The 24,118-nt window shown below is 36.2% G+C and overlaps 1 protein-coding gene across 1 annotated transcript; it reads right to left on the reverse strand.

The window, feature by feature from the left end:
- Positions 1–1,388: 1,388 nt before the first annotated feature.
- On the reverse strand, positions 1,389–23,910 carry LOC132551580 (WW domain-binding protein 11-like). Its single transcript, XM_060215734.1, has 15 exons — positions 23,671–23,910; positions 22,490–22,521; positions 22,085–22,178; positions 20,369–20,466; positions 19,832–19,919; positions 19,442–19,513; positions 18,505–18,601; positions 17,931–18,052; positions 17,559–17,666; positions 16,436–16,866; positions 15,767–15,938; positions 15,368–15,556; positions 14,814–15,101; positions 14,281–14,417; positions 1,389–2,302 (listed from the first exon to the last, which is right to left on the reverse strand). The coding sequence occupies exons 1-14, from the start codon at positions 23,732–23,734 to the stop codon at positions 14,290–14,292; spliced, it is 1,983 nt and encodes a 660-aa protein (XP_060071717.1). The 5' UTR covers positions 23,735–23,910; the 3' UTR covers positions 1,389–2,302; positions 14,281–14,289.
- Between the last annotated feature and the right edge of the window lie 208 nt (positions 23,911–24,118).

The raw sequence follows: 24,118 nt of genomic DNA on the forward strand, positions 1-24,118 counted from the left end.
TATATCAATGATAGGACAGACTTATCAGACTTTGAGCACTAGTTTGTTCTGCTAAAATTATATCTTGTATATATAGTCCTTTACCTCTATTGTAAATTTATTACAGCATTCTTAACTCAATTTTCAAAGCTTAACCTTACTGACAAAGTGAAGACTACCTGTAAAACAAACCTTGATAAAATTTGGAAACCTGATATTTAATCTTTAATCTTAATATCCTGTAACGCAAATCTGAGAGAGTATTTCTAATTTAAGATATAATCTAAAATCTTGTTTAATTTGGTCTTATGTCCAGGAACACAGGTATTATCTAAAATCTTGTTTAATTTGGTCTTATGTCCAGGAACACAGGTATTATCTAAAATCTTGTTTAATTTGGTCTTATGTCCAGGAACACAGGTATTATCTAAAATCTTGTTTAATTTGGTCTTATGTCCAGGAACACAGGTATTATCTAAAATCTTGTTTAATTTGGTCTTGTGTCCTGGAACACAGGTATAACCTAAAATCTTGTATAATTTGGTCTTATGTCCAGGAACACAGGTATAACCTAAAATCTTGTTTAATTTGGTCTTATGTCCAGGAACACAGGTATAACCTAAAATCTTGTTTAATTTTGTCTTGTGTCCTGGAACACAGATGTTATCTAAATCTTGTTTAATTTGGTCTTGTGTCCTGGAACACAGGTATTATCTAAATCTTGTTTAATTTGGTCTTGTGTCCAGGAACACAGGTATTATCTAAAATCTTGTATAATTTGGTCTTGTGTCTGCGAACACAGGTATGACCTGAAATCTTGTTGAAGTTGGTCTCATGTCCTGAAACACAGGAACAATTTAAAATCTTACTTAAATTGGTGTTGTGTCCTGGAACACAGGTATAAATATGATTACCATGAGAGATTTAAAACACATCAATTAACTTAATCATAACATGTATTAAACTCCACTCTTACAAACACCTGCATTAATTGACTGAATATTGTACCGGTAGAAGGTTAAATGCTGGATCATATATAGTTTTAATTCTATGATAATGGTGAATGGCAGCAGGTATACCTATATACACACACAAGTGACAAGGCTCCTCATATTATAGGTAGTTTAGTTTACTTTCGTCTTTTGTGTAAATTTTCACAAAATTTTGTTTTCAAGTTTTTAGAAGTAAGATATTTTTAACATAATCCACAAACTTTTATTTTACGGTAAATAATGTGAAAAAAAATGAATGGAAAAGCAAATGTGCAAAAGGTTTAAATTGGCTATTAACTATTTTTAACAGCTTGTCTGCAAGTTGACCAGCAGTTGAATAAGTAGGCCAGACTGACGAGAATATACAGTAATATCTTGGACAGCTGGGGATAATTATACAAAATAGAAACGAAGAAAACACTTCCATACAAGTTTATTATTCTAATTTGATATATAGCCAAAAGTATTAACATGGGAATAGGAATCTTAGTCACCCAGTCAATATTGTTCTTGTCAATAAGTACTTTTGTAACAATACCCCACATACACTCAATACTCGTGAACACAAAACTCACATACGTCTTACCACAGCTAGATCCATGCTATCTACATTAGTAACAATCAGCCCGTAATACATTCCATACTTTCCAAACCCTATCAACAAGGCAATCAAATGATACACAAATCAATTTTACAAAAACATTCACACATTCCATAATTTTAGAAGCGATCATAGCAAGAAAGATTTTCCCTGCGATGATCAATAAATCATGTGATCAGAGGTTGTGTGCATTCCATGTACTCTAAACACAGGCTACCCCATGTAGAACAGCTGATATATCACATGCACCAGGGTTCATTCCAATAATGTACACTATCATGGCCCTCACAATCAAACACAATGTTAACAATTTTCTCTCCTGACTTAATAACAGACTTTCTGACGGTGAGATGTATTGATCAGTTCCCGATCTACATGGGATGACTTCCAGATCTGTTGACAAAAACATTGTTACTCTTGTTATAATGGGTTCACAATGCCGTGAAGGATACCTCTTTTGACCCTCTGTGGGTTCCTAAATGAAGACACCAACTTGGCCTTTTTCCTCCCTATAAAGCATCACTAGAGTAACTGTCTACATGTATGCAGGGAGTAACCAAGGGCAGATGACCACCTGTCTAACACAAAGATGGCACAGATTCCATACAGTTGGCAGATCTTCAAAATTGGGTTCTTCCCTATCATATGGTTCTGTTGTCTGTCTAGACCAAGGTCCTTGCCAAATCTTGTCTGGGATTAGAGATCGCAGTCATAACAACAGCAATACAATCTGAAAAATACAAAGGTAAATATTTACTGTGAGACAAAACAATGATATCAACTGGTGGTAATACTCAGTGTCATGAGCCAGACAGCATATTAAGAGTGTCATATTAGTTCTTATTAATATCATTACCATAATGAAATACCGAAGCATACTGCCTCCTCATTTTACCTTCCTTAAAATGAAAATATTGAGGAAATGAAGTCCTGTAATGGCAAATCAAATCTATAACCAAAGAGCAGTGACTGCCCTAAGAAGTCCCTCCTACTGTTATAAATGATGTGACTTCCCCAAGAGGTTTACTCTCCTGCTATAATAGTGGTGCCTTCCCAAAAAGATTTCCCCAACAGTTAAAACGGTCATGAGTATTCTACTTCTACTAAGACTTTCCAACTGTGATAATAATGGTGATTTCCATTAGAGCACACTCCTCCTGATGGAATGGAGGAGACTTTCCTAAGAGGTTTCTCCTACTGATATAACCAAGGTAGCTTCCCTAAGAGGTTTCTCCTACTGATATAATCAAGGTGGCTTCCCTAAGATGTTTCTCCTACTGATATAATCAAGGTGGCTTCCCTTAGAGGTTTCTCCTACTGATATAATCAAGGTGGCTTCCCTAAGAGGTTTCTCCTACTGATATAATCAAGGTGGCTTCCCTAAGAGGTTTCTCCTACTGATAAAATCAAGGTGGCTTCCCTAAGAGGTTTCTCCTACTGATATAATCAAGGTGGCTTCCCTAAGAGGTTTCTCCTACTGATATAATCAAGGTGGCTTCCCTAAGAGGTTTCTCCTACTGATATAATCAAGGTGGCTTCCCTAAGAGGTTTCTCCTACTGATATAATCAAGGTGGCTTCCCTAAGAGGTTTCTCCTACTGATATAATTAAGGAGACTTTCCTACGAGCCCTCTCCTCCTGAAAAAATGGAGGTTACTTCCCTGTGCGGTTTCTCCTCCTGAAAAAATGGAGGTTACTTCCCTGTGAGGTGACTTCTCTAAGAGGTTTCTCCTACTGATATAATCAAGGTGGCTTCCCTAAGATGTTTCTCCTACTGATATAATCAAGGTTACTTCCCTAAGATGTTTCTCCTACTGATATAATCAAGGTAGCTTCCCTAAGAGGTTTCTCCTACTGATATAATCAAGGTGGCTTCCCTAAGAGGTTTCTCCTACTGATATAATCAAGGTGGCTTCCCTAAGAGGTTTCTCCTACTGATATAATCAAGGTGGCTTCCCTAAGAGGTTTCTCCTACTGATATAATCAAGGTGGCTTCCCTAAGAGGTTTCTCCTACTGATATAATCAAGGTGGCTTCCCTTAGAGGTTTCTCCTACTGATATAATCAAGGTGGCTTCCCTAAGAGGTTTCTCCTACTGATATAATCAAGGTGGCTTCCCTAAGATGTTTCTCCTACTGATATAATCAAGGTGGCTTCCCTAAGATGTTTCTCCTACTGATATAATCAAGGTGGCTTCCCTTAGAGGTTTCTCCTACTGATATAATCAAGGTGGCTTCCCTAAGAGGTTTCTCCTACTGATATAATCAAGGTGGCTTCCCTAAGAGGTTTCTCCTACTGATATAATCAAGGTGGCTTCCCTAAGATGTTTCTCCTACTGATATAATCAAGGTGGCTTCCCTAAGAGGTTTCTCCTACTGATATAATTAAGGAGACTTTCCTACGAGCCCTCTCCTCCTGAAAAAATGGAGGTTACTTCCCTGTGCGGTTTCTCCTCCTGAAAAAATGGAGGTTACTTCCCTGTGAGGTTTCTCCTCCTGAAAAAATGGAGGTTACTTCCCTGTGAGGTTTCTCCTACAGATATAATTATTCATTTTTTGATCTTTTTCCCCCATATCATATTGCACCTCACCTACAGCTTTAATCTTTCACATGCAAATGAAAAGCACTCAAATGGATAAGGACAATCAATACCTCCATCAAAGGCTGTATTGAAATAAACAATATAAATGTTTTAAGACACTCTTTGAAGATCTAACGTAAATATTGCCTGATCTCTTTGGCCCTACCTACCACACACAGAAGTAACAACATTCAACACTGTTTAAGACATTTGACTTTGTAGTCACTGGGACTTGTCCAATCATAATTTTGACATATTCTTGAACAAAAAAGTAACCAGAAGAAACAAAATTTGCAGCAAATTTGCATTAAAAACGCTCCATCAGGAAATATACATATGTTTATGTCATGTACATATTTGTCATATTTTACTGCATTTCGAAACTTTAATTTCACCATGATAAAACAAATTTGTTAATGATATAAAACAGAGTTTCTGGCAGAAAAAACTGAAATGTGCGTTATGCATCCATGAAGATAAACTTTTTAGAGAACTTATAAATGTGTACATGATGACCATTTGACTGACCCTTACATATCTTATAAGGACTGATAAATACCAATAATCCAATAAGCCTTGTGAAGTAAGAGTAAATCTGTACAAGTTATAATAGAGTACCCTTGTATACATGGGCCAAGGTAAATTTTTCAGTACGAAGGGCTTTAATTTTTTGAGAGTGCAGGGGATATTATTTATCAAAGCATGAATGTAGGGTACAGCTGATCAGGTTAGTGAAAAAAAAGCAAGTTATTTAGGGTCATGAATAAATCTATACAGCCCTGTTAAATGTGAAGCACACGGGCCATGACAAAAGGAAATAAATGTTAAAGTCAAAGGTCCAAGCCTACTGACGTCAATTAGATTGTTACACAATCCTAGGGGTATATACGATAAACCTCCTTATTTACATAACACTACCACTAGTTACACAGGACATTAATCATTATCAGCAAGAATTTAATTCCAATTTTTAAAAAGATTTCTTTCCATAGATTTGACATCGATGCAACCTCTTTGCAAAATGTTTCTAAACCACCAGGACTCTTTCACTTCTTCCGTACCCTTTTGTACAGATTCTTTGTTAATCTTCATTAATATCTTTCATACCCTTACTTTGTTCCATTTACTATACGTGTATATATTTTTAGAGGTAAGATTATTTTGGCACTACAGATATGAATTGTGATAGTGTTATTTGCTCTTTCTGTATGTTCTTGATTATTATTGCAAATGTCTGAATTTGTTATTACTCTTATTTGTTATAAATTAATATTGTGCATAAATTTGATTGTGTAAAAATATGTATGTTTACAGTAAACCATTGAAACATGCTAGCCCCTCCCTACCACCACCACTCGCTGTGTGTTTTACTGGTTGATGGCCCTATTGACCTTTTATGTGTTGACAGGCCGTTAAGAATGCAATATCAATAATAATAATAATAACAATGATATCCCTACCACCACAAAGCTGTCCTACATATCCTTAATCTACCCTGCTAACACCACAAAGCTGTCATACATATCCTTAATCTACCCTCCTACCACCACAAAGCTGTCCTACATATCCTTAATCTACCCTGCTAACACCACAAAGCTGTCCTACATATCCTTAATCTACCCTGCTAACACCACAAAGCTGTCCTATATATCCTTAATCTACCCTCCTACCACCACAAAGCTGTCCTACATATCCTTAATCTACCCTCCTACCACCTCAAAACTGTCCTACATATCCTTAATCTACCCTCCTACCACCTCAAAACTGTCCTACATATCCTTAATCTACCCTCCTACCACCTCAAAACTGTCCTACATATCCTTAATCTACCCTCCTACCACCACAAAGCTGTCCTACATATCCTTAATCTACCCTCCTACCACCACAAAGCTGTCCTATATATCCTTAGTCTACCCTCCTACCACCACAAAGCTGTCCTACATATCCTTAATCTACCCTCCTACCACCACAAAGCTGTCCTATATATCCTAATCTACCCTCCTACCACCACAAAGCTGTCATGCATATCCTTAATCTACCCTCCTACCACCACAAAGCTGTCATGCATATCCTTAATCTACCCTCCTACCACCTCAAAACTGTCCTACATATCCTAATCTACCCTCCTACCACCACAAAGCTGTCATGCATATCCTTAATCTACCCTCCTACCACCACAAAGCTGTCCTACATATCCTTAATCTACCCTCCTACCACCACAAAGCTGTCCTACATATCCTAATCTACCCTCCTACCACCACAAAGCTGTCATGCATATCCTTAATCTACCCTCCTACCACCACAAAGCTGTCCTACATATCCTTAATCTACCCTCCTACCACCACAAAGCTGTCCTACATATCCTAATCTACCCTCCTACCACCACAAAGCTGTCATGCATATCCTTAATCTACCCTCCTACCACCACAAAGCTGTCATGCATATCCTTAATCTACCCTCCTACCACCACAAAGCTGTCCTACATATCCTTAATCTACCCTCCTACCACCACAAAGCTGTCCTACATATCCTAATCTACCCTCCTACCACCACAAAGCTGTCATGCATATCCTTAATCTACCCTCCTACCACCACAAAGCTGTCCTACATATCCTTAATCTACCCTCCTACCACCACAAAGCTGTCCTACATATCCTAATCTACCCTCCTACCACCACAAAGCTGTCATGCATATCCTTAATCTACCCTCCTACCACCACAAAGCTGTCATGCATATCCTTAATCTACCCTCCTACCACCACAAAGCTGTCCTACATATCCTTAATCTACACTTCCCCCTTCCCTATACAACCAACTCCCTCTAAAATCCCTGTGTGTTTTGTTATTTCCCTTTGCAACTCTTTCAGAAATCAGTGCCTTTTGTTCCTTTTCCTTGCAACTCCCTCTGAAATCCCTGTGTATTTAAGTTGTTTTCCTCGCAACTCCCCACCAAATCCCCATGTGTTTTGTTATTTTCCCTTCGAACTCCCTCAGAAACCTCTGTGACTTTTGTTGTTTTCTTGCAACTCCCTCTGAAATCCCTGTGTATTTAAGTTGTTTTCCTTGCAACTCCCCACCAAATCCCAATGTGTTTTGTTATTTTCCCTTCTAACTCCCTCAGAAACCTCTGTGACTTTTGTTGTTTTCTTGCAACTCCCTCTGAAATCCCTGTGTATTTAAGTTGTTTTCCTTGCAACTCCCCACCAAATCCCAATGTGTTTTGTTATTTTCCCTTCTAACTCCCTCAGAAACCTCTGTGACTTTTGTTGTTTTCTTGCAACTCCCTCTGAAATCCCTGTGTATTTAAGTTGTTTTCCTTGCAACTCCCCACCAAATCCCAATGTGTTTTGTTATTTTCCCTTCTAACTCCCTCAGAAACCTCTGTGACTTTTGTTGTTTTCTTGCAACTCCCTCTGAAATCCCTGTGTATTTAAGTTGTTTTCCTTGCAACTCCCCACCAAATCCCCATGTGTTTTGTTATTTTCCCTTCTAACTCCCTCAGAAATCTCTGTGACTTTTGTTGTTTTCTTGCAACTCCCTCTGAAATCCCTGTGTATTTAAGTTGTTTTCCTTGCAACTCCCCACCAAATCCCCATGTGTTTTGTTATTATCCCTTCTAACTCCCTCAGAAACCTCTGTGACTTTTGTTGTTTTCTTGCAACTCCCTCTGAAATCCCTGTGTATTTAAGTTGTTTTCCTTGCAACTCCCCACCAAATCCCAATGCGTTTTGTTATTTTCCCTTCTAACTCCCTCAGAAATCTCTGTGACTTTTGTTGTTTTCTTGCAACTCCCTCTGAAATCCCTGTGTATTTAAGTTGTTTTCCTTGCAACTCCCCACCAAATCCCCATGTGTTTTGTTATTTTCCCTTCTAACTCCCTCAGAAATCTCTGTGACTTTTGTTGTTTTCTTGCAACTCCCTCTGAAATCCCTGTGTATTTAAGTTGTTTTCCTTGCAACTCCCCACCAAATCCCCATGTGTTTTGTTATTTTCCCTTCTAACTCCCTCAGAAACCTCTGTGACTTTTGTTGTTTTCTTGCAACTCCCTCTGAAATCCCTGTGTATTTAAGTTGTTTTCCTTGCAACTCCCCACCAAATCCCCATGTGTTTTGTTGTTTTCCCTTCTAACTCCCTCAGAAATCTCTGTGACTTTTGTTGTTTTCTTGCAACTCCCTCTGAAATCCCTGTGTATTTAAGTTGTTTTCCTTGCAACTCCCCACCAAATCCCCATGTGTTTTGTTATTTTCCCTTCTAACTCCCTCAGAAACCTCTGTGACTTTTGTTGTTTTCTTGCAACTCCCTCTGAAATCCCTGTGTATTTAAGTTGTTTTCCTTGCATTTCCTGTCTAACATGTATGATAATGTATACATAGAATTCATCGGTAAATCATATACTTTTTCCCAAAGGGTATTTTTACTTTGTCACAAACAAGTATTCAAATGGTTCCCCTGATTTTATCATTATACTAATCCTACTGATAAACACATATCCTTTGTTGGTACCTGACTTATGAATATTCAATGTCACTGATGGTAATGATACATTATCATTTTCAAGGTGTTAAATTCAACCTAGGTAAAATAAAACAGAGGCAAAAATGTGCAAGCTTCGCAATATTTGTATGAACTCAACCTATTAGGTAAGTTCTGTGTATTGGATTAAAAGGCAGCTGACATTCACGAAACTTTGATTATTGGGTCCGTCAATGAGACTAGCTTACAGATAATAGGCTAGCAGTGTCTCTAGTCAACAGAACATTGATTACACTAACTTGTGTCCATTTACAATGCCCATCTACTCAGTAATGTATTTCTCCCATTTACATACACACAACACAATGGTTAACAGAAGGCACCACCGTTCCAGTGTCTACCATCACAATGTACATCTTCTATACCTACATCGATAATCAATTCTCAGACTGATTTTAAATTCTGGTATGACAATGCTAACCAGGAAATCACACCATCTGAGCATGCAATTTTACATGTAAATACTCCAACACATAAGAAATGTAAGGCCAGGGTGAACATCAACAATCATATCTCCCCCTTGTTTCCATATCTATCTCAGAACACCCCTTTCAAACCCAAACATAGGAATCTACATTTCATCTCAATATACAATGTACACATGCACATTATTAAAAAGAAATGATTATTCATTCAATTATTATAACCATTTTTCATTTGATTGATTGATTGATTGACAGGTTTTCTGTTGCCCTGACTCCTCCTGAGTCCGGGTATCATCACATTGACGAACGTCAGTGTTCTGGCGATGTGAGGAGGTGACCTGTATCCCCCCTCAGTAGGATGAAACCATTTGTAGTGGTAATCGTTTGAATATACTAGATTTGTAGACAGCTCCAGGGCCTAATAGTGCCTTATCCTAACTCTAGCAATTGAAACATGTCCAGAAATGTTCTTTTCTTTTTGAAAAAAAATGGGTACTATGAATACGATTTATGTTTAATGCTAAGATTGTGATGGTTGAACTACGTATTCATGGCTAACACTCTATAAAAAATACTCAACCTATATATGTGGATGACCATTTAAACCTACCAGAATGTTATAAAAAATCAACTTGTAGGAATATATCATAAATTCATTACCATCACAAGAATGTGTGATACCTCAGAAGCTTTCTCTAATTTTTAGTTTAAAAAAAATTAGAGATGAAAAACAAAACACAATCACATAGACACAATGACTTATTTGGAGTAAAACACATGACTATCAGTAACCAGTACATATTAGGTCATTAGAAGTCACAAGAAATTTTCAAATTCAAAGATACATACAAACAAGTATTTCTATTTCTTTTACAGAGTGAACATTATCTACAATATGTACAGAACAAATATAAAAACCTGAGATTGCCAACCTGGGGCAAAATTAAGCAGGTACAGAATGGGACCAAGGGAAATCTTCTTGTGAAGTTCCGTAATTGCTTCTAGAAAAGCAAAAACAAACCTTTCAACTTTTAAAATCCAATATGGTAATGTGTCAGCCTTTTTTCTTTCCAAAGAAGTCTAAAAATTGCCCAGGCTAAACTAGGGATCAAAGGAATGTTATGAAATTTGAGGAGGATCCATCCAGTAGTACTTTTTAAGATTTAATGAAAAAATAAACTTGTACTGTCAAAATCAAAGATGGTCTCCTCTTGACTCTTTCGAATTTTCAATCACCCTGTAAATTGTGCTGTCAACAACCTTTTGTTTCATATTGACATAGCACTATCTGAGTAACTAAATACTGATTTATGATTCAAGTTACTTCTATAAAGGGAATTAAAAAATTAGCATTATTTATGTTAAATACAAAGCAGGGACAATTTGACCTCTGTATTGTATAGAGCTAATAGCCATCTAGTTTAACACTTGATAATGTACGACAATATATACACTGAGGATTACAATCTGTGTGCTTGTTTTTGCCACCACCTTTACTCACGAGACTATCAACACCCTTGATGTGTACAAACTTGCCTGATCGACGACCATTAACCAATCAATCACTAGGCACAATCACTTTTTACACTCGAATGAACATATTGATTCACAGCTTATGCCACATAACCAGCCGGTGTAATCAGTGACTATACACTATCAATCATGGCCATAATTTGCACCTAATTTTCCTGTTATGGTTTTCCTCCATTTTTATTATGATGTAGAAATTGATTAATATATAAATATCCATAAATGTATGATTTGTAGTTAGAACAGGCAATTTCCACCAAATAGTTGTATCAATTAATTTTTCTACTAAAGGAAAGTGTGCAAACCTGACTATATGTGTAGAAATTACAGCAAACTGAATTTTATATAAATCACAAAATCTATGATGCTGATATGGTACCCAATATCTTTATCTTTATATATAAGTGAATAATAGTTAGAAACAAAGAGATGCAATAACAGACAATCATTCAAATGAAAACAAAATTTACCTCATACATCAGATTATAAACAAATAAAAAAAATTGAGACACGAAAATTTTTCTAAGGCATCAATGTCATCCAAAGACCCCAATATCATTCCAAAACCACAATAGTACCCCAATGCCACAATATTATCCCCAACAAACCAAAAATCATCCCCAATATCATCAAAAGACATCAATATCATCCCCTATACTGCCCCCACCGCAAAAAAATTCCAGCAACCCAATATCAGTTCAGGAACTCAATATCATCCCAGAACCAGCATTGGCCAATAACACCATTATTAATGTGAGTGCAAAATATTAGTCAGAGACCTCAATATCACTTAGAAGACAGACATAGTAATTACGAGAACAAAATATCATCCAATGACATCAATATCACTCTGAAAATGTTGAAGGCAAGACAATGTGACCATTAAAATTACAAAATATCACTGAAAGACACCATGGTTATCACAAGACTTAAATGTCATGCCAAGGCACTGATACCATCATGAGATTAGAGAACCTATCATTCCAATATACCACGATTATCATGAGAGTTAAACACCATGCAGAGGCACTGATATCAACTTGTCAGCCTAAGACAACAATACATGAGAAAAATATCATCCCAAAATATCAATATTATTTTCAGATCCACAGATCAGTCCAAAGGGAGGTTATTAACAGGTAACACATTGAGTACAAGGAGATTGGTGACACCCGGCTTGGGCAGGACATGTGCTATTGGTCAGAAAACGATGGTGTTTTAACAGTCTGAAAATGTGCAATTCTACCAAGTTCCCATCGAAGCAGATGATATGTTCAGTATTGGTATAATCTATCATGGTATCTGTACCAATAGTGCCATCTGAAGGTACTTCATAATAGATTGCTTACACTGACTTCAACATGGGGAAACAGCAAATGTCATTCACAGCCATAGAGAAACTGGATGCCATTGACTATGCCGAAAGACTTGGGTTTCATGCCAACCCACTTTGATATCACAGAATCAAATATTCAGGCATGGAAGAAAAAGGAAGAATGCCTGAAGTCCCAACCCCTGAGCAGAAAGTCAGACAGAGATGGAGAGAGAGCTGTATGATTTCATATGCAATTGCCGAGATGTCAGCATTGCTGTCAGTATGACAGAACCACTCATGCGGGTCAGATCCAGAGAGGTCATAAGGTCACTGACTTCAAAGCATCAATGGGATAGGCTGATAGTGAACCCACCGTTAATGTTGACATGGAGGACAATTACGAGGATGCTTACGACCTGTTTTACCATGACAGCGAAAAATCTACTGAGGCAGACTTTGATCCAGTGTTCTTCTTTAACAGTGCCAATAATGAGGAATTTGAAGGAATTGTGTGACTATGTTTGTTTCGTGCATAGTAACAAAAGTGATCGGTGACTATGTTTTGTGAAAAGTAACTTCAGTGCTATGAACTGCTTCCTACTAAGTGCTCTAAGGATTTATCAGTTGTATGTTGTTTTTAATATATATATATCAAATATAACAAAACTGTTTTTGGACAACGGATGTATGACGGACCACAGATATAGGGTGATTTTAATAGCCCTTAAGAAATGAAGTCACTAGTGTGAAGACAATAAATGAATTGATGACTTTCTATAAATAGTAACAACAACCTTTCATCTGATCTCTGAACAATGAAACAATAACACATTTGAGATAATGTTAAAGTTGAACGTTGTGTAAAGGTTAATGAAAACCCTTAAAAAAATGAACTTGCTAGGGAGGACGTTACAAGATGGACTGGGGTAACATTATGCCCTGTCTCCCAAATCTATGATTCATACAATGGTGGGGCATAAAATACCATATTTTACCACAAATAAACCCACCCTCCCAGTGAAAATAAGAGTGATCAAATGCAAGGTGGGGGCTTCTTTGTGAGTATCCCCACTAGTTATAACAATAAATTGTCTGCCATCTGAGTTAATAATCACTGATTGTTGACAATGCAATTAAACAATAACCAGAAGATAAATAATATTCAAATATCTGTTCCTTTAGACTGTCACTCATGGAGAGCTATGATCTTACTGATGTTGTGTGAAACCTTATTCATCGACCAGCAGCCAAGAAGTGAAATGATCGCTTGGTGCTATATTTGATTTACAAATCATAAGTAGAATACTGCTGATTTTTAAAATTCATTATTTTCAATTTTCTAACCAGTTCATCCTAGTAAATTAGTGAAGACAAAATATGCTAGAGAATTCAATAACAGGAGGCCCATGGGCCTCAACGGTCATCTGACATAAAATACAAGATTTCAAATTTTTTCAAGATGGCGGCCATGTTGGATTTCGGACCAACATGAAATTAACAAACTTTGGTAGATGACCTAAAAATCTTGGAAAAATGTAGGCATGTCTAAAGAGCTAGTCAATATGTGTATCTTACATTAGTTTTGCAACAAGCTATTTTGATAACCATAAAGAGTTGAAATGTTTAAAGCAATTGTTGATCAAATACTAAGATGCAACAAAAAAACCCAAATTAATGAGTACATGGACTTCGAAGAAATGTGACATGTTTTACTAAACCAAATTTTCATAAGCCAATACAGACTGTAAACTGACCAAATTTCAAAATATCAAAAGTGGTGGAAAAAGAATGATAATAATGTCACTATGAAAAAGTCATTGAGACATTCAATTAGATGTCCTGACCCATATTAATTTTACATCAGTGAAATTGTAAGAAAATATCTGTCGTATTCCTGAATCAGGGGTAAATCTAGATCAATTTTACTTCCGTAAAATGGTAGTATCCCTCAAGTGGTATGTTTTCCCCTCTGAATGTAAACAAATTTCCCATCAACAGCATAAACTGAATTTCCCTTAAATAGATAAAATTTGCCTCAAATCAGAGCTAAATAGTATATTTTATTTAATATATTTTTGAAAAAGTAACATCAATCTGACCTCAAACATTCCATATTTCAATCAGGTATCTTCTGTTAAATTCTGACCAAAAGGGCTGTCTGAAATGTGCCCATTTCTCAAAACAGGCCTTAAGTTCCCCCTTTCCCACAATAGGTAGTATTCCTCAAATTCTAGATTAACACATGTAAATTATATGACACAAAACTTCTTCATAATCTAACAAGTTTAATCAAAACCATGCTCATAACAAAGAATGAGACACTGACCTTGTGAGATCAGAAGAGGTCTTCCATTTCCTTCATGAACTGATCATAGGCATCGTCTTTGGTCTTTGTCTGAGCTGCTACAGAGGCTGGGGCAGCTACAGGAGCCAAGCCAAGTAACCGCTTCTCCTCCTCTTTGCCTATAATACAAACAGAGCCATTATTTCACAATCAATATTTTTACCATATATGTCAATGTATGGATTGAATAATTAATTTTAAATAAGAACAAAGAATTCATAAATATTACCAATTTATGTTGTCAAATGCCAGATTCATCAACCTGTAGACTGAAAGCAGTTAAGGATCCTAAACCTTGATGATAATCCACTTGAACATGAAATTCAACTAAAGGGGAGCAACCAGCAAAGGTTTTTATTCTAAACTTATCTGGAGGCAGATACTACAGAGCACGATCAACATTTTAATATATTTTACATCAAACTGTTCCATTTTGATATGATTTTGAAACATTTGGTTCCCATCTATTTGATATCATTCAAAAAGAGATCTTGGGAGAAGTGTTGAGAACTTACCCATGGGTTTGACTCGGCCCTTAGCATCACGCACTTCTCTTTTGACTTTGAGAGCTGTTGGAGTGAACCGTGTTACATCTCCCATTACATTCTTGATCTGAGGCTTGGCCTCAATAGTTGCTGTATTTTTCTTGTCATCCCCACTGATCTTCTGAGGGAGCTTCATAATACTAGGTGGTGCACTAAGCACATTTGGATTCTGCGAGGCCATACCAGGAGGAGGTAACCCTGGAGGAGGTATGTTTGGTGGCCCACCTGGGGGTCTCATTAATCTGGGTGGCATAACACCTGGAGCAGAATGCAAAAAATCAGTTTATTACCTTAATTATTGTCAATTATCAGATAACATTGAAATCAACTGTTTAAGTATGTGTATACATTCTGTAGGTTCATTATCTCTGCTTTTATAGGTTTTAATTTGTTCTGGCATTTTTTTAAAGACCTGCTGTGAAAACTACAATCAGAATAAACAGATGGCTGGGTCACTCAATGAGAGCAATTCTGTCACAATTTTTTTACATTTCACCATAAATATTTGCTTAAATAATGGTTACCTGGTGGACCAGGAGGTAAACGTGGTGGCATCCTGATGTTGGGAGGTAAACCGGGTGGTGGTCCCGGGGGAAGACCCTGAGGCCGACCAGGTGGAGGACCAGGGGGCATCATCCTTGGGGGTGCTCCTGGAGGTCCTCCTCGCAACATCGGGGGTCTGAACATCATAGGAGGGGCTCCTGGAGGGGGACCTTAAGGATAGAATAGAAGACAATGCACAGTTATTATGATGATGTTTAACCACCTCTCCTGATAGCATTAATGACATAAACAAACTTGTGTTCAAAAAGTGAAAAAGATTTTAATACAGCAAAGAGTAAAAGTTTTTGTATCTGTGAAAATGAAACAACACAAGAAAGCAGATGTCAGAGTCTGACTTGTAATAAACACTGATACTGTACCTGGAGGAACTCCTGGTGGAAGACCTGGAGGTGCTCCTGGAGGGGGACCAGGAGGTATAAGTCTTGTAGAAGCCTGTTGTGCAGAATCATCTCCTGGAGGACCATCTGGTAGATTAGCCACAGCTTTCTTCTTGTCTTCATCATCTCTTTTGGAATCGTCTCGTCTTTCACTCTGATGAAAAGAAACATTTGTTTACATGGAGCAACGCTAAAACACTGAATTCAAGCCTATACTGAGTTAAAAGTTATTCACATATAGATGTTGAGGTAGAGCTGCAAACTTAAATCAATATTTAAACAATTGATATTTCTAAATTTGATGTACTTCATTAATATGGAAATTAAATTTTGAGGAGAGTGACACAAAATTCAAAACAAACATTTATTTAGATTGTAGATTTGTAGTTATAAACATAAAAACAGTTTGAAAACAATAATTAATTTTTGAAGCAATGCCATAAAAATCCTCAGACAAAGCACTATCACACTTAAACCATAGCTACCGAATAAGAGTTCTGAAATGCTTGTCTGCTGAAAGGCCATAACAGCGGACGTAAATCCCTTTAAATAATAATTCTGGAAGGGAATTATTCTTACAAAAATAGAATCATATTCCTTTTTATATCATGTTATGACTCTAATATACATTGTTAGTAAATAATGTCTTACTCTCCTGTCCCTCTCCCTATCTCTGTCCCTATCTCGATCTCTGTCTCGATCCCTGTCTCGATCTCGATCTCTATCTCTGTCTCTATCTCGACTTCGTTCTCTATCATGCTCCCTATCTCTGTCTCTATCTCGGTCTCTGTCTTTATCTCTGTCTCGATCCCTGTCTCTGTCACGATCCCTGTCCCTGTCACGGTCTCGATCCCGATCTCTATCCCGGTCTCGGGATCTCATGCTTCTGCTATCCTCTTCTTCTGTCACTGATGGCACCTCTACACCCTTGGGGCCTGGCTGACCTGCCATCTTCAACATCATTGCCTGTAATGGTGTCACCCCTGCCTTCTTCTGTAAACCAAACTTTAATCGTGTGTCCTTCTCCTCCTCTTCAGGATCCCTTGTATCATCATCAACAAATCGAATCTTTCTCTGCTTCGCTGTTGAAAAAAAATGAAAATATTGAGAAATGTCAATTTTCTTTTCTACTCTGTACAAGATTCACATATTCATTGAATTGACAAACATGGCTTAGCCAGAGGGATAGACATTTAGAGATGGTTTTAGTCAAATTTATGGAGGCAAGCATAACTTCTCATTTAAACAGGAGATCCTTGAGGGATCTTTGCACCCATCGTTTGGTCTTTATTTGTTCTTTAAAAGTTGGTTATCTCCCCTTCTTTCTATTCTTCACTTTTTTTTCCCTCTTAACTATTTGAAATTTGAAAATTCCTCTTCAAATAGCCAATCCAAATTGAAATGCCAATCCAAGATGGTTGACTGTCAGCCATTTTGTTTTCTGACCAGTCCCAATATCAGAAGGGCAATAATAGCATCCAAGAGGAATCTACATATGAAATTTGTATACATAAGTTTCATGATCCCTACAAAGTGTGGGCAAAGTTATGCTTTGGACATGAAAGTAAGGACAGACAAACGAAGTGGCACCTATATGCTATGTCAACATTTTCAGGAGCCTAGAATTGTTTATGGATTGATGGACCATGGACATTGGGTGATTTAAATAGTCAATCGTCTAAGGAAGTATATCTACAAGCAGATTTACCACTACATTTATACAGTGGATATCATCATAGTAGAATGTTATTGTATTCTACACTTGTGTCTGTACCTAGCTGTGTCTCCTCCAGGTCTGGCTCTGGTAACATTGGTTCATCCTCAATCATCTCATGGGGCTCCTCTATGTCCACATCTACTGTGCCTATGTTCTCCTCTATGTCTGCAACACAGATCAAAGGCATTCAAGATACACTTTTCTCACAGTAGAGCTTAAGATATTGTGTCACCTGATGATTGTGTATTTGGTTCCTTATCTTGAGTGAACAGACCATAAACACTTACATATATGTTTGTTTGTAAGTTTTCATACAAATAAATTCTTTACTTTTAGAACAAGGTATCAGGTCCAGTAAAGATCTCCTTTACAGAAAACAACCTATACATTTATGTTAAACATGAGAATGGCATTTAATGATCTTCTTACCTTTGGCAGGATCATACTCCTCATCCTCACTGTCAGACAGTTCTGGAGGAGGCCCAGGCGGAGGCCCAACAGGTTTTCTCCGCCTGGCTACCTCTAACTCCATGGCTGTTACTTCTCTATGTCTACAATATACAAAAAAAAAATATAACAGGACTGTGTACTATGAAGACACATTGAAACATCTGGGAGATATATTGCCTATGACTTTAACACACTGCTTTCTTTTATTTCTGAAATTAGCAAAAATGTTGAAACATTTTTCTCATTGTATCTAGAATCTTGAACATTTCTTCATGCCATTGCAAAAGACACTACAAATTACAGTCACAATTTTACATTATAGAAAGTGTATTTGGTCAACGTGTATTAATAGTGTTTTTTTAATGTTGGAAATATTATCTTTTTATTTAATTTTACACTTGCATTGTATGATATTTTGAACATCTAATTACAAATTCTTTACATAGCATTTTATACATGTTACATAGTATTAACATCCGAAATAGTGCATTATCTAAGCTTTCATTTTCTTTGAGTTTTAAGTTCCTCATAGAAAGACCAAAATTCAACATACCCATATGCAGATGACTTCTTGAGAATTCCATGGGGCTGTTTGATCTCATCCAGACTTGGTATTGGGATTTCATTGGGCAGGGGTATTAGAGAAGGTACTGTAACATAGAAATGAACATTGCAACACCAGATGATTGGAACCAATAATGCTGCAAGGTCTCAACTTGTTCTTTCTGTAAAGCATCGTATAGTTACTAAAAGTACAGAGTGAAAGCCATTCTAGGTTAAAGGGAAATAACACCAGACTATTTAAAGTGTGATCAATCATTAATTCATGGTGCTTTTATTATGAGGTAAAAGATTGTCTGATTGACTTCAAACTACTTGGCAAATGGTTATTTACTAGTGTTAAGTTGTAGTAAAAGTTTGCTTTTAAGAGTTGTGTTGTAATAGGGGCTTACATACTGTAATGTGATACAATGTTATAGCAGATCTTTACTTACTTGTACTATGTTGTGGTAGAGATTTACTTACTAGTGCTGTGTTGTGGTAGAGATTTACTTACTAGTACTATGTTGTGGTAGAGATTTACTTACTAGTGCTGTGTTGTGGTAGAGATTTACTAACTAGTACTATGTTGTGGTAGAGATTTACTTACTTGTACTATGTTGTGGTAGAGATTTACTTACTAGTGCTGTGTTGTGGTAGAGATTTACTAACTAGTACTATGTTGTGGTAGAGATTTACTTCCTAGTACTATGTTGTGGTAGAGATTTACTTACTAGTGCTGTGTTGTGGTAGAGATTTACTTACTAGTACTGTGTTGTGGTAGAGATTTACTACTAGTTCTGTGTTGTGGTAGAGATTTACTTACTAGTACTATGTTGTGGTAGAGATTTACTTACTAGTACTATGTTGTGGTAGAGATTTACTTACTAGTACTGTGTTGTGGTAGAGATTTACTTACTAGTACTGTGTTGTGGTAGATATTTACTTACTAGTACTATGTTGTGGTATGTCTGGTAAGGGAATCTGATCCAGTTGTACTCGTTCAGCATTCTTCACTTGTTCTGTTGATTAAAGAGATATATTACAGGCTAACAAATGTCAAATTATCAATTTCTGATTGATGTAGTAAATACCAATGAAATAAAAAAAGAAATGAAAATATTAGTTTTTCCTATCCAGACAATTGGTTTAAAACTTTTGACAGATCCTGATAAAACACAATTTTTTAATCACATAAGTATCAATAGTGTATTTGAACTAAAACACTTGTTGATCATGTAAACACAATTCTTTTATACAGTAAAATTTCTGTAAACAAGCTTTATATATTGAATGGTCAGATTAATATTCATTCTTTTTAACAGATTTGTTAAACTTACCAAAATAAACCTGAAGTTGCATTCTTTTCTTTTCGTAATCATTTTCAGATTTACGTAAATCACGAGCAAAGTCTGGATTTTCCTTTTCCTGTGATATAAGAAACAAAATAGTAAGTAGTACAAAAACTATGTAATGAAAACATGTATGCCCTATCTACCACTACATAAAGTACATAAAAAGGTGAATGGGGCATGCAGCATTCATTTGTCATCTAATACTGAAATTATAACCTTGTCCAATGAACTCATATAATGTCAACAATGTCAGTTTAAGATTTTAACATAATCAACAACTACAAATTTGTATATGGATTTAGGTGATTATTTCAAAATATCTGTAAACACGTTTTAGTTAGCATGTTCTCTATCACCTTACAGATTGAATGGATCATTAGCTTGTCCTGGGAACATCTACAATTCCTACTGGTCAAGTAAATATCTGGGGGCCATGACCATGACACAGAAATACTGGGCAGTATCTCTGTTTCGTTTCATCTCAGTTGATCTACCTGTATAAAATATGTAACTGTTACTTACATATAATTTCATAACCCTTTGAAAAGTCTCCTTCAGTTTTTTCCTCTTGTCTTTCAATACTTTCTCATTCAACTTCGGTGCCTCAATTGGGTTATACTCTGGAAATATTAATGGAAATGTTACTCATCGTACAATATAATTTATAAACATAGCTATATGTGAAGTCTTTTGCAGCTGAAAGAGTCCATAAACCTCACAGAATTTTTGAATTTCACTCTGGATGTCACCAGTTTTTAGTTACTAAATATAATAGGAACACATAAAGCAGTTTAAGTGAGACAAATTACAGTGAAACCTCACCAAACAACCACCTTAAATTACGACAACCCTACTATCATGAGCAATTTTTTCAGTCCCTTTTTTTCCACTATATATCTTTTGTATTGGGTCACTTCAGTATTGCAACCACCCCACTATTCTGTATTATGACCACTTCCTACAGTCCCAAAGACCACTAATTAACAGTATTGCAACCACCCCACTATTCTGTATTATGACCACTTGCTACAGTCCCAAAGACCACTAATTAACAGTATTGGAACCACCCCACTATTCTGTATTATGACCACTTGCTACAGTCCCAAAGACCACTAATTAACAGTATTGGAACCACCCCACTATTCTGTATTATGACCACTTGCTACAGTCCCAAAGACCACTAATTAACAGTATTGGAACCACCCCACTATTCTGTATTATGACCACTTGCTACAGTCCCAAAGACCACTAATTAACAGTATTGGAACCACCCCACTATTCTGTATTATGACCACTTGCTACAGTCCCAAAGACCACTAATTAACAGTATTGGAACCACCCCACTATTCTGTATTATGACCACTTGCTACAGTCCCAAAGACCACTAATTAACAGTATTGGAACCTCACAATTATGACTAAGATCTCACCAGCTATAAAAGTTTACCTGGTGGGAATTGAACAACGAGCATGCGTGTCAATCTTGACTTTAACCATTGTTTTTGTCACAGGTTACCGACCCTGCCACCAGGTGACATTACATGAAGTAAACTTCATTATCGGATTAACTTGGCCTACTATTGTCTTTTAATTTTACATTGATAAGTCGGTAGGTATGCTCTTAATCATCTTGGAAGCCCTGCAAACTTTTTGGCAGATATTCCTTTGGTCACATACGAACAAAATACTGTGAGTTTTCACTTGTGGTAATATTACACTCTCCATATCGTTTGAATAATCAAACAAACATGTATCTTTTTCTAATTTTTTACAAAATATTTTCATTGTCACTAAATTTGGATAAACTTAATCATGCAATGATGACACCACATACATGAAACAAGCTATCGCTCTAGAAGAATAAAGAAAAACAAATTTCATATTTGAACATTTTATTCCTATTGAACTTAAAATTGTTTGTTTGCTTTGTTTACAATCGTAATGTACATATATATTATGATCTAATGTAACAAAGGAATATACACATATATATTCTTTTGTCAATTCACCAATTATATTTATATAATTTACTTGAATATCATAAATTTCAACATTTTAACATTTAACAAATTCATATTGTTGAATAATATACATGAACATTACTTAACAACATTTTAAAACAAATACGGTTCTTTGTGGTCAATCTGGTTCTACCTCACTGTTAAGACCACCTTGCTATGACGACCACTTTGGGGACTGTCGTCAATAACGATCAATTCATTGATATAATCAAACTTACCCATTTTATCTATCATTTCCATTTCTTGGAGCAGTTTCAGTGGATCTTTGCCTTTCAAAACAGCCTGTCTCACCATCATACGCTGCTTCTTGTTCTAGAAAAAAAATTGCCAAGGAAATATTAAATAAAAGAAACTTAATGAAGTGATACAGTACAGTTCATCAACTTGAAGTTCATCCAGTCGAGAGCCTGTTACAAACTTTGACATGCTTTCAACACATACAAATTATCCTAAGATTGCACCAATGTTTGAGATGTAACATGGCAATGATAATGGTGAAATAAGTGAGTTTTATTAATCAAACACACGCTGGAGGTAGAAACTAATCGTGAACCATACTCCAGATACGCTAACTCAAAAGGCAGCTGTTACTGTAAGCAGCATGCTACAGTATTAATGCTTACCTTTTTCAGCTCTTTTTTCCTTGCCTCCTTTCCTGGAAAAAGCAAAAAAAAAAAAAAAAAAGAAATGAATCAAATATTCCATTATTGCACAACAACTGACATTCTACATGTGACATGTCCAAGTACCAGTCAGTGATACAAGTAGTACTTGCAGTTATAGTTCGCATGCTTGAAATCTATAGAAAAGGAAAATTAACCTTAATTTTAGGGAATGGATAATGACCTAGCATCCAGATACTTAACTTATGATATTCTATTTACTCTGAAACCCCTTCTGAGTACTCCCGTTTTCTTCCCACAGTAATACATGATGGTTTATTATTATCAGGTGTGGGACAAATCAGTCTGATTCAGGAAATGTCCATTTACCTTGGATAACCAAAAAAGCTGCTTGTTTATTTCTAATGGGAATCCAAGGATGACACAAACACATATAAATTTAACTTATGAAATAAAAAAGGAAATATTCGCTTGAGGTTAAGACAGGGAACACTGGTGAGAGCCCAAGCATGTATTGTATCAACATCTGTTAAATATTTCACTTATTTTGTTAAGAGTTTATATTTCGTTGGTAAATTTGTGTATATTTTCTTAATACACATCTTTAAATGTCAAATGTCCTGTTCTGTTGTCATCTTTCAAGCGAATAAAAATCAACATGAGTCATAGGCCACATCTCCTTGCAATCTTTTAGCTATGCATGTCGAAATATGGACTTCTTATATAGAAATCATGATTTTAAAATGACCACTTTTTATGAATCATCTCTGATTTGGTTTAACTAGGGAGTTGTTGACAGACACATGGAAAAATTAAACAGTTTATGTTATAAAAGGAAGTTTACCAATAAATATGCCTTATTTGAGAAAATAGGACCAAACAATAAAAAACTTGAATCTAACCTTTTAGAAAAGGTGCACACATAAACAAAGCTATCCATCATTTTCATATATATGTATTTGTTTGGATAAAATTCAATGACATTGCGTAAATAGGGAGGCATAATTATTTAGGGGTAAAAAATAATGCCTTTTTAAAATTTTGATTCGGTTTACAAACAAGTAAACGTGATTTGCTTTCGTCCCAAATATCGCAATGGTATGCCTTTATTCGTATTAGGTGTCACTTCATATTTTGATGACTGGACATGGGAAAAAGTAAGAAGGCAGTGAATGACTTACGAGCTTGGTCAGTGGGATTCATGTATTTCCCACTTTTAGTGGTGTTGATCGATCGTCGACCCATGGTGACTTGTTTTCTTGTTTCAGTCTCTAGATAAAAATAATCAGTTGCAAACACTTATTTTCGTTAATTAATTCAATTAAAAATGCGCCTTCAATTAGACATTCATCGGTTACTTTCTATGTTATCATCAGGCTAGGTCTCCTCGAATGCCCTAAAAGCTACAGGTTGCAAGCAAGCATCGGCCATGTTTTGTCTATTGGTCACGTGTCATCGCAAATCGGCACACTTTACAGCAACACTTATTTAATATAGATAATTTAAAAATTCATTACATGTAAATAATTCTATTCTAAACGGATTTATGTGTAGTGTGATGATGTACATATTCTATTAAGCTTTAAAACTTTTTTGATATTTCACGACAATAATGTCTCACTTCCTGCA

This window comes from Ylistrum balloti, unplaced genomic scaffold, assembly GCF_031769215.1.
Source record: "Ylistrum balloti isolate Yb309-2 unplaced genomic scaffold, AGI_CSIRO_Ybal_v1 Utg370208, whole genome shotgun sequence".
Lineage (NCBI taxonomy): Eukaryota > Metazoa > Mollusca > Bivalvia > Pectinida > Pectinidae > Ylistrum > Ylistrum balloti.